This window comes from Cherax quadricarinatus, chromosome 41 (assembly GCF_038502225.1).
Source record: "Cherax quadricarinatus isolate ZL_2023a chromosome 41, ASM3850222v1, whole genome shotgun sequence".
Lineage (NCBI taxonomy): Eukaryota > Metazoa > Arthropoda > Malacostraca > Decapoda > Parastacidae > Cherax > Cherax quadricarinatus.
In genome coordinates this window covers 14,818,908-14,831,316 of record NC_091332.1, presented here as the reverse complement: position 1 = coordinate 14,831,316, position 12,409 = coordinate 14,818,908, and the positions used below count along the sequence as shown (strand labels likewise).

Sequence of the window (12,409 nt, the reverse complement as noted above, 5' to 3'; positions counted from 1 at the left end):
TGCAATAAGCGTACCATAAAATATTATTATGTTGAATATAAAATAATCTTCCATAACAGACATGGATCAGATTAAAATTACTTGTGTGAGTTTTTAATGACTAAAAACCGCTATATGAAATTATGAAACATATTGTTTTTTTTCGCGAAGGTGATAGAATATAATAATACATCATACAATTATTAATTTAGAAATAAGGCTTAATAAATATACATTATAGTTTAAGAGTAAAATTATACTGCAAGTTTAGATTATAATTTAGTTATTGGTAAGCGTTAAACCCACAGGAGCTATACAGCGTCTGGGGGAGTGGGAGGTAATTAGGTTTGATAAAAAAAAGGGAAAGGTACTCTAGTTCTTTGGATCAAGAGCCCGTTAGCATCACGGCATCTTCCATAGAGGGTATGAATTTAGAGATCCAGTACAGTTAGTTTAGTTTAATATGTTTATTATGCACCCCATACCCATCCTGTGGGCGGTAGTCAAAAGATTACAGAGGTACATAATTGGTCCAGGGACTGGGCCTCAAAGTTTTGATAGCTGAGCAAGTTACAGAGGTAATGAATTCACAATTTACAAAGGTAATGAACTCACAAGTTACAAAGGTAATGAACTCACAAGTTACAAAGGTAATGAATACTGTAAGAATGGTTACTTACGTTTGTACATCCTGTACAGTAGCCTTGCTCAGTTGTCGGTCTAATACGTTTAACTCATTTAATTTAATCAGGAAAATGTAAAACCCGTATGGGTTATATAGAGTGTTTGAATTCACAAATTTAAATGTTGCGTCTTTTATTGTGAGCATATGTGTATCCCCCCACATAAGCAGACAAGTGGTATGCGAGGAAACTAATGAATATTAGACAGGCACTAAATTTTATTGTGAAGAAAATGCGAACAGAGGGATTGGATACTTAACACAATATCAACACTACTTCATAGACCACCAATATTACTATAATTTATACTTGTTTACTAGCGTAACGTATTCTAACCTAAAAATTTACAAAGTTTGTTTAGACTAAGTTAGGATATAGAGTTTAGTTTCATTAGATTTGTATATATGTTGGTAGAATTACCGACAATATGTAAAGTAAAAGGACACAAGCGCAACTAATGTGACATTTTATTGTGGCAACGTTGACAAAGCTCCTGGAGAGCGAAACGTTGCCACAATAATATGTTACATTAGTTGCACTTGTGTCCTTTTACTTCATTAGATATGCCTACGATATTGCATAGAATAGTCATAAAACTCCAGACCGACGCGTTAGCCACTGGGCCAGCTGGTTACAATAAGATTCGTCCAACTAGGAATATTTATACACCATAGGAAGGTTAGCATAGGCACCACTGTGATCACAAATGGAAGTTTATACAGACGAATCTCCCGCCAGAGGGCCGTGACTAGCTCTAGCTCAAGTCCCCTCAAAGCCAAAGCCGTCAACATGTCTCACGAAATCGTACTTACACGATTACAAATTTTATGACTCTCTGGTCGCGGGTTCTATCCCCTTCCGTGGTATGGTTTGTATAGAACATGTCCTGTAAATATGCGTTCAGGAAGAAGGATTGTTATTGAACATTTGCTGTCATTTTAAGCTGAATAAAATTATTATATTAAAAAATAAGCGCTAAACCCCTATGGGTAATACAGTGCTTCAAATACAACAATAACTATTAATTCCCTGGAAATTTCACTGGAATCCTTCCAGCCACTAGGACAAAGAGCGATGGGAAGAAGGGACATTAACACTAGTTTTATATGACGTGTTCACAGGTTCCTAGCTCGCCCGCAGTATTCAAGGAAGTGTGTGGAAAGTCCCGCTCATGGAGCAGTCATCCAAATGCCGGGTATATAAAGGTCAACAGAGTGATCATCGCCACAGTTCACTCTCAGCTCTTCTCTCAAAGGGACGCTCGTGGCAGACTATTCCCACTCTTTCAGTCTCCATAAGTAAGTTAGGTCGTTACAAATATCTACTGGAGTATTAAACTTAACCCTGTTTAAAGAGCACAGCACTTAACAGACATCTGTATAGTGGAATTCCACGCTGATGATGACAGTGCACACAAGAATAATCACGAAGAAAAGACACTCTGCAGAACCAATTTATTAGGACAATGTTTCGTTTTTTGAAGAGTTTTATCAAGTGATGACTTGTTTAAACTCTATATAGAGCAAAACATTATCCCAATAAAGGCTGGTTGCAAAACGTGTGCTTTTTCTTCACTATTGTTGGGAGTATGCCATTTGGATCCAAAATTAATCATGCCCTAAAAATTGTCATCACCTAAACATATGCGCTTGTTTCTCTGAAAGATAATGATAGCTAAAAATCGGTCTATTGCTTGCACCATTTTAACCTCTTATTCTAAATTTGTTTGACGTTCGCAACATGTATATTGATATGTAAAATGCGATCACTAGTCGTTCAATTTAATTGTTGTAAAGTGCAGGTGGAAGACTCGTGTGTTGCACAATATTCCTTCTCATACCTCATTGAAAAAATTCTGCTGTAGTGTTTTGTCTACCAACTAATTTAGGGTTGTCCACCCACTGAGTAAGAGTTATCCACTAAGTTACGGGTTGTCCACCTACTAAGTAAGTAAACTAGGTGAGTACAAATAGGAAGTGCGTCTGTCTGGCGCTCAGCAGACGGAGGATCAAGCCTCCACGTCATGCGCTGAATGATCCCCATGGATTTAGCGCTTAACATAAATTATTAATAATTAATAACTGAATCCTTGTTGTCCACCCAGTGAGTGAGCGTTACCTATTCACTGAGTGAGTGTTGTCCATGAACTAATGATGATCTCTCACAGTGGGTGGTGTGGGCGTGGTTCTTCTGCTGTTGGTAGGCGTGACTAGCGCCTGGCCGCCACATAAGCTTTCCGACAAACTGCCAGTGCTTCCCCAAGGACACGCAGCCACCTTCCATGCCAGCTCCTCTTCCTCAAGCTCATCCTCTTCCTCGAGATCCTCCTCTTCTAAGTCAAGCTTCGCTTCTTCTGCGGCTGGTACCTTCTTTAATTCTTCCTCCGCTAGCGACGAGGCCTCGGCAGCAGACAGCGCTGCTGCCTCCTCCTTCTCCGGGTAAGTTAACACTCACAATTTCCTCATTTTTATTCTGTAGTCTGTGGCAACTTTTTCATTTTAAAGATAGATAAAACTTTACTCTCATGCACTCAAACTTTAGTATACACAACTATCTGAGAAGTCATACACATTTAGCAGGGCTTAAATGTAGTTGAACCGATATCACATAAAAGATTTAGAATAAATTTTACTTCTAGTACAAGCTTATAGATTATCCAGTCTGTATGTTCATCTCTTTATATTTGCGGGTATTAAATATCATATGCTTGCTTTCCTTTTCATACCATTTACATAAGATGATTTTCAATATCAACGTTGCTTAGGTTCGTCTCTGGAGATGCTGCAGGACACTTTCTGAAAAATCTTGGTGTTTCTAATGGCGTCTTCTCCGGGTTCCACGGAGCTGGGTTGGGGTCCGACAGTCAGAGTTCCCACGCTGGTGCTCAAGGATCCGCTACAACCTTCGGATCAAGCAGTCATGGATCTTCCTTAGGGGCTCATGGATCCACTACAGGCTTCGGATCAGGCAGTCGCGGTACTGCTTCAGGGGGGTTGACTTCAACAGGTTCTGTATCTAGCAGTCATGGTTCTGCGTTAGGGGTTCAGGGATCCGATGCAGGTTTCGAATTTGGCAGTCATGGATCTACTTCAGGAATTCAGGGATTAACTACAGGCTTCGAATCCGGAAGTCACGGCAGAGGTTCAGGGGTTCAAGAATCCACTGCAGGCTTTGGATCAAGCAGTCACGGATCTACTTCGGGGATCCAGGGATCCATTACAGGCTTCGAATCCGGAAGTCACGAATCTGCCTTAGGGGTTCACGGATCCGCTACTACAGGATTTGGATCCGGCAGTCATGGTTCCATCTCTGAAGCTCAGGGACCTGATGCTGGATTTAACGTCGTATTTGAAGGTTCTTCTGGAAGACAAGGATCTTCAGCTGGTTTTGGGTCTGCAGCGCACGATGCTTCTGAAAGTCAAGGATCTTCAGCTGGTTTTGGATCTGCAGCACACGGTGCTTCTGGAAGTCAAGGATCTTCAGCTGGTTTTGGGTCTGCCGCCCACGGTGCTTCTGGAAGTCAAGGATCTTCAGCTGGTTTTGGGTCTGCAGCCCACGGTGCTTCTGGAAGTCAAGGATCTTCATCTGATTTTGGGTCTACAGCCCACGGTGCTTCTGGAAGTCAAGGATCTTCAGCTGTTTTTGGATCTGCAGCCATCGATGCTTCTGGAAGTCAAGGAACTGGCTATAAAATAGCCACGCATGGTGCTTCTGATTCTTCACATGAATCTGCTACTCATGGCGCCACTGACACTACATTTGGAACCTCCATCCAGGACATTTCTGACTCATTATTCGGATCTGCCGCACAGGGTGACTCTGCAACAACACATATTGCCTCTGGAAGCCAAGGAACTGGCATCGGATTTGGGCCAGCAATTCACAGTGCCTCTGGAAGCCAAGGATCTGCAGATCACGGTATTTCTGGAAGTCAGGAAAGTATCACTGGACATGGATCTACAACTTATGGTGCCTCTGGAAGTCAAGGATCTGAGGTCGAGATCGAATCTGCAACCCACGATACTTCTGGAAGCCAAGGATCTTTTGTTGGCGTTGGATCTGCAGCTCAAGGAGCTTCTATAAGCCAAGAGTCTTCTGCTGGTTTTGAATCTTTAGCACATGGTACCTCTGGAATCCAAGGATCTGACAGTGGGATTGAAATAGCTTCCCATGGTACCTCTGAAAGCCAAGAATCCTCTGCAGACCTTGAATCTTCAGACCACAGTATATCTGTAAGCCAAGACACAGACACTGGATATGGATCTGCATCTCACAGTGCATCTGGAAGTCAAGGATCTGACGCTGGGTTTGGTGCCTCTGAAAGCCAAGGGTCTGCTGGCTTTGACTCTGCATCCCACGGAGCCTCTGAAATTCAAGTAGATGCAAGCTTTGGATCCGCATCTCACGGTGCTACTGGAAGTCAAGAATTTTCTGCTGGTATTGGATCTTCAACTCACATAGACTCTGGACTCCAGGGAATTAACGTTGGCTTTGGATCAGCACCTCACGGCACCTCTGGAGGTCCTGGATCTACTGGCTTTGGATCTTCAACCCATGGAGCCTCTGGAATCCAGGGAGTTGAAATCAGCTTTGGATCTACATCTGACGGTGCCTCTGGAGGCCAAGGATCTTCTGCTACCTTGGGATCTTCAACCCACGGATCCTCTGGAATCCAAGGATCTGCAATTCATGGTGCATCTACCAGCGAAGTGTCTGCTACAGATGTTACTGGAAGCCATGATTCCACCACCAGCAGCGAAGGTTTTACAAGCTTTACATCAGGCAGCCAAAGTTCGCTTGATGTGTTATCATCGGGCTCTCAGGGTTCCTCTTCAGAGACATCATTCGGCAGTGGGTCTTTCCTGGGTGTCATCAGTCAAGGTTACATCCCTCCTACGGCCTCTCACGACGCCTCTCTTTCTGGGTCTGGCGTCAGGGAATTAATCCTCAAAGTGAGCAGCAGCAGACCAGGTAAGTAACGCTCACCATATAACTTAATAACGTTTCACATTAAAAACACTTGATAGACTCAATACTTACCTTTGACTGTCAGTACCTTAACTTTATTTTTGTTAGATTGAAATATAACGTCCATATAGTACTTTAACAATTCAAAGTGCAGTATTAAAATATGCGATTTTCATAAATTATATTGCAAATGTGCTTAAATGGAATTTTAGGATACAGCATTATTCTCCTGCTAAGATCCAAATTTCCTATACAGTTTGGTATAATTCGGTGAAAGATATGTATTTCCTAAAAATTAAATGGTGTTGTTGAACAGTTCACGCTGGTTCCTGCCCTGAGCTGCCTACAGAGTGCTTCCAAACCAAATCTAGTAGAACGTTCAAGAAATGTCACAATGACAGTTCATGTCGATCCACTGAGAAGTGCTGCTTCGATACCTGCCAGTCTGACCAGTGGGTGTGCAAGCCTTCCCTCACGAAGCCCTTGGACTGGTGATATCCTACTTCTCCCATCACATTCATGCTCCAAAACTTACTGTTTATTGAAAAATAATGTAAACAAGAAGTCATATCGATCTCTGGTTAGCCAGATGGCAGTTCTACACCCGTTACACAAGATGCGATTTATGGGAACAATGGGACTATCATCACCGACAGACTTAGTAAACATATTCGTTTCAGTTTACATGCTATCATGGTGCAGGGATACATATGCAGAAATGATATTTGGCTAACCCAGGTTTGAATCTTTATGATGCCTTGCTTACACAATTCGTTCCTTTCATGTATCGTATTAAGAGGAATATTTTGAATATTGAGTTGTTTGTATTATGACTTTCCAGTTAATAAGACAGACTGTTCAGTATATACAACAATTATATAATTTTAACATAATACAGAGTATTATAAATAGTATGAAGTTTCACGGTTTATAATTTATCAGCTTTAACAGGTGTTTGAGCTGTTAAATTTTTTCAAACTAATTGCATTGTCCTATAATTTACTGTGATAATTCATCATTATTTAATAAAAATTTGAATTTTTAACATGAATTTTCTTTAAATTTCAGTTGTAACTAATTATTAATAAGACAATAATTGCCGATTTCTTTACTTTGGCATTTTTAAATAGCCACTGTTTACTACTCAATTCTTGTTTACACATTCATTATTAAACACTCTAAAGTGTTTGAGATACAAGACGACTAAACAAGGATATAATATTCCGAGTATTAAACCAGTGTAGGTCATTCAGCGTTATAATGAGTAAAAAGACAAATTATTATTAGTATTATTCGTCGTAGTAGTAGTATGGTTATAGTTATAGTAGAATAGCATCAGCTTCAGCAAAGTGGTAATAGTAATATATTCAAAACACACACTAAAATGTATGGGTCATGCAGCAAGGAAGTTATAGATGAATCACTAAATCATTTTCATTTGTCATAAAAGTCAGACTAGTCAAAAATTTCCAATAATAAATCTGAAGCTGAAGGACATAAGTACGGAAGCAGAACATTTATCGTCAGGCCCCACAGCCCTAGGAAACATCTTGATAAGGCGTATATAATTTAAAGTATATATGGAATGTTTATAATGGTTTATCAGTTTTAAAGGCTATAGACTGCCTGCACCACCCGACAAAATACATGAATTCTTAAAATAGGCATTAAAGTAAACTTTCAGTATATATACTCTGAGATATACATACCTTTACTGTGGCATGCTACATTATATAATTATTCTAATCATAACTAAGCGCTAAACCCACAAGAGTCATACAGAATGGCACGCTACAGGATTCATCAGGCCCTGTTACCTAAGTTGACAACTTACGAAGGGTATATGATACTACACACTTTCCATGACGCTGGTTGTCTTCACGTTACGCTTTCATTGCAAGCCTCACTTAACATACTTTTCCCTTAACTCAAAAGTTTCTACATCACAATTATGGATTTTTTATATCCAACACCTTACATACACTATTTAATCCTCTCTGCCTATTAATTGTATATCAGGGAAAAGATGGCTCGAACACTTTTTATATATTTAAAATCAGGCAGAATATTCATTCATACGGAGTGCAATATCGTAGGTACATATAATGTTTAATTTATCTGTGAAATTTAGTATTTAGTATTCCGGTAGGTTTGGATGTTTCATTTGTCCATAATCATTTGTATATAATCAGGTTCTCAGTTACATCGTAATATGGATACATGTATTGGTGAATTTGTCTGAAATTTATTAACACTGCAAGAAATTGCTCTAAAAGTAGAAACTCAAAAATGTCCAATTTCAATTCACTGGAAGGATTTGACCAGACATGGTTTAGGTAAATCTTGTGTATCAAATCTTTTTAAACATCCCTCTACTTTACCATTTCCACAAATTTTATGTTCTTGCAAACAAAACCAAGTAAAGCAAACATGTCTGCATTGAAGTATAGGAGGATAGGTCCATTTCCTTGGATTAAGGGCTGTATCTAGCATAAAAGCACCTCCCTTGAGGAGGGGAGATTACTTAAAAATTGCATAGAAATTGGAATCTTCAAGAAAATCTTACCTAATTAGCCTGTAGGTGTCTAGCACTTGGGTGATTAGATGGTCAACCAGGTGGTTGGCCACGTTCATCAACCAGGCAGTTGACCGCTTTCGTTTACCAGGTGGTTGACCGCGTTCGTTAACCAGGTGGTTGTGAGGGAAAAGTTCATTAGATAGGAGTGGAGGTATGAATGAGTGGTGGTGGCAGTTTGTCGGATGGTATACTTGTTTTAAAAGGTGTGTGCATCGTTCCGCTACTCCCCTCACCCCCTCCCCCTTTTCTCCACCCGGTGGGAGTTGACGTGTGTCCCTCCGACCAGGTGACAGTCACTTGACTTTCGCCTCCCAAGTCTGTAAGTATCCAATCCACTCCTGTTTAATGATTTATTTTGTGAAGCTCGTGTTTAAAGGGCTTCACTCTTGTTTAGGTTTATATTCTGGTAATTCAACCTGACCTAATTTGGACTTACGTAGAGTACGTAATCATATTTGTCCTCACCATTTCTTTTAAAGGCAGTACGTCTGTCATGTGATTCAGCAAGGCTCGGGTCGGATGACCCGAGCCTTGATTGTCGGCTCGGATCATCCGACACAGGCGAGATAAGAGGGGCAGGAACGATTTTAGCATAGATCACATTTACTCTGGCATCTGCACCTCAACTGGTCCCCTTCCACTCGTAGCTGACACGCAATCAGCTACATACCTTCCTAAAGCCTTTTTCCAGTTGTCACCCCACCAAAGTATCGTTGTGGTTCACGACTGGTGACTCTACTGCTTCGGACGGGTTGCCAGAGGATCCCAGTGCCTGGGGTCAGAGGATCCCAGTGCCTGGGGTCAGAGGATCCCAGTGGCTGGGGTCAGAGGATCCCAGTGCCTGGGGTCAGAGGATCCCAGTGCCTGGGGTCAGAGGATCCCAGTGCCTGGGGTCAGAGGATCCCAGTGCCTGGGGTCAGAGGATCCCAGTGCCTGGGGTCAGAGGATCCCAGTGCCTGGGGTCAGAGGATCCCAGTGCCTGGGGTCAGAGGATCCCAGTGCCTGGGGTCAGAGGATCCCAGTGCCTGGGGTCAGAGGATCCCAGTGCCTGGGGTCAGAGGATCCCAGTGCCTGGGGTCAGAGGATCCCAGTGCCTGGGGTCAGAGGATCCCAGTGCCTGGGGGTCAGAGGATCCCAGTGCCTGGGGGTCAGAGGATCCCAGTGCCTGGGGGTCAGAGGATCCCAGTGCCTGGGGGTCAGAGGATCCCAGTGCCTGGGGGGTCAGAGGATCCCAGTGTCTGGGGGGTCAGAGGATTCCAGTGCCTGGGGTCAGAGGATCCCAGTGCCTGGGGTCAGAGGATCCCAGTGCCTGGGGGTCAGAGGATCCCAGTGCCTGGGGGTCAGAGGATCCCAGTGCCTGGGGGGTCAGAGGATCCCAGTGTCTGGGGGGTCAGAGGATTCCAGTGCCTGGGGTCAGAGGATCCCAGTGCCTGGGGTCAGAGGATCCCAGTGCCTGGGGGTCAGAGGATCCCAGTGCCTGGGGGTCAGAGGATCCCAGTGCCTGGGGGTCAGAGGATCCCAGTGCCTGGGGGTCAGAGGATCCCAGTGCCTGGGGGTCAGAGGATCCCAGTGCCTGGGGGGTCAGAGGATCCCAGTGTCTGGGGGGTCAGAGGATCCCAGTGCCTGGGGTCAGAGGATCCCAGTGCCTGGGGTCAGAGGATCCCAGTGCCTGGGGTCAGAGGATCCCAGTACCTGGGGTCAGAGGATCCCAGTACCTGGGGTCACTGTTTCAGGTGTCACAAGTCACGTCCACCAGTGATCCCCCTCCCGACATCAACAACGGCTCAGCTTCCAAACCACGATTCAGAGCCACGTGCCCGGAACATTGGCGCGACACCGCGATATTATTCATATCTTAACTGTGTACATGTTAGCTCTGAGTCATTTATGTTATTATTATAATAAAAAAGAAGCGCAAAGCCACAAGGGTCATTTATGTTATTATTGATTTTTCTCTTTTCCTTTCCATCAGGAGGACTCGGCCTTATCAAGTTAGTTTAATATCTTTATCAAATACTCTTTGAGGGTATGACAGGGCTGAACCTTCAGTGGTTGACCGCGTTCGTCAACCAGGTGTCTAGCCTTCACCTGGTTGACCGCACTGGATTTTGAAAGCACATACATTTTTAAAGTGTTTAATAAATAATTTCATGTCACATACTCTGAAACCCATCAGTGCTTTCTTAATATCCATGATCAAGTTACTCCTTTCATCATTCCTATTAAGCGTCTCCCTTTATTGTACCATGACAGCATAATATCAACCTAATATCTAAATCCTCTGATTTTTTCCTAATTTTACCGTCCATGTCAATCTTGTTCCAACACAGTTTGACTATTTTTGTATGCCAGATCAGAAATACATCACTTCTTAATTTATAAGATTTAAAAATTTTTTTTTTCAACAAGTCGGCCGTCTCCCACCGAGGCAGGGTGACCCAAAAAAGAAAATCCCCAAAAAGAAAATACTTTCATCATCATTCAACACTTTCACCACACTCGCACATTATCACTGTTTTTGCAGAGGTGCTCAGAATACAACAGTTTAGAAGCATACACATATAAAGATACACAACATATCCCTCCAAACTGCCAATATCCCAAACCCCTCCTTTAAAGTGCAGGCATTGTACTTCCCATTTCCAGGACTCAAGTCCGACTATATGAAAATAACCGGTTTCCCTGAATCCCTTCACTAAATATTACCCTGCTCACACTCCAACAGATCGTCAGGTCCCAAGTACCATTCGTCTCCATTCACTCCTATCTAACACGCTCACGCACGCTTGCTGGAAGTCCAAGCCCCTTGCCCACAAAACCTCCTTTACCCCCTCTCTCCAACCCTTTCGAGGACGACCCCTACCCCGCCTTCCTTTCCCTATAGATTTATATGCTTTCCATGTCATTCTACTTTGATCCATTCTCTCTAAATGACCAAACCACCTCAACAACCCCTCTTCTGCCCTCTGACTAATACTTTTATTAACTCCACACCTTTTCCTAATTTCCACACTCCGAATTTTCTGCATAATATTTACACCACACATTGCCCTTAAACAGGACATCTCCACTGCCTCCAACCGTCTCCTCGCTGCTGCATTTACCACCCAAGCTTCACACCCATATAAGAGTGTTGGTACTACTATACTTTCATACATTCCCTTCTTTGCCTTCATAGATAACGTTTTTTGACTCCACATATACCTCAATGCACCACTCACCTTTTTTCCCTCATCAATTCTATGATTAACCTCATCCTTCATAAATCCATCCGCCGACACGTCAACTCCCAAGTATCTGAAAACATTCACTTCTTCCATACTCCTCCCCAATTTGATATCCAATTTTTCTTTAAATCATTTGACACCCTCATCACCTTACTCTTTTCTATGTTCACTTTCAACTTTCTACCTTTACACACATTCCCAAACTCATCCACTAACCTTTGCAATTTTTCTTTAGAATCTCCCATAAGCACAGTATCATCAGCAAAAAGTAACTGTGTCAATTCCCATTTTGAATTTGATTCCCCAAAATTTAATCCCACCCCTCTCCCGAACACCCTAGCATTTACTTCCTTTACAACCCCATCTATAAATATATTAAACAACCATGGTGGCATTACACATCCCTGTCTAAGACCTACTTTTACCGGGAAGTAGTCTCCCTCTCTTCTACACACCCTAACCTGAGCCTCACTATCCTCATAAAAACTCTTTACAGCATTTAATAACTTACCACCTATTCCATATACTTGCAACATCTGCCACATTGCTCCTCTATCCACTCTATCATATGCCTTTTCTAAATCCATAAATGCAATAAAAACTTCCCTACCTTTATCTAAATACTGTTCACATATATGCTTCAGATTTAAACATATGTACTATTATTATTATTAAATTCATAAGGAGCGTTACTCATAGGGCTCATATAGTGATAGGAAACGGGAGATCAGATTCGATCCAAGAGTATGTATGGGTAACTCCAAGGCTTTTGACCAAAGAGTCCTTCACCTACGTCAGCATACCCACCCCTTTCAAGGAATATGTTCCAACAAATTATCTTCTATAGGAAACATTATTTCTCACTTCATCATCTACTGGAAACATTGAGTACCAATAGATCATCTATAGGAAACATTTCAATATGTTCTAAAATTAGTATTACAAAAGCTTAGGGATAAAAATTAAATTACACA

General features: G+C 42.3%; 1 protein-coding gene across 1 annotated transcript; it reads left to right on the top strand.

Moving 5' to 3' along the window:
* The first annotated feature begins 1,818 nt into the window (after positions 1-1,818).
* On the top strand, positions 1,819-6,623 carry LOC128695905 (uncharacterized transmembrane protein DDB_G0289901-like). Its single transcript, XM_053786854.2, has 4 exons — positions 1,819-1,960; positions 2,830-3,100; positions 3,427-5,633; positions 5,947-6,623. Exons 1-4 carry the CDS (start codon positions 1,834-1,836, stop codon positions 6,123-6,125), a joined length of 2,784 nt encoding a protein of 927 aa, XP_053642829.1. The 5' UTR covers positions 1,819-1,833; the 3' UTR covers positions 6,126-6,623.
* The last annotated feature ends 5,786 nt before the right edge of the window (positions 6,624-12,409 follow it).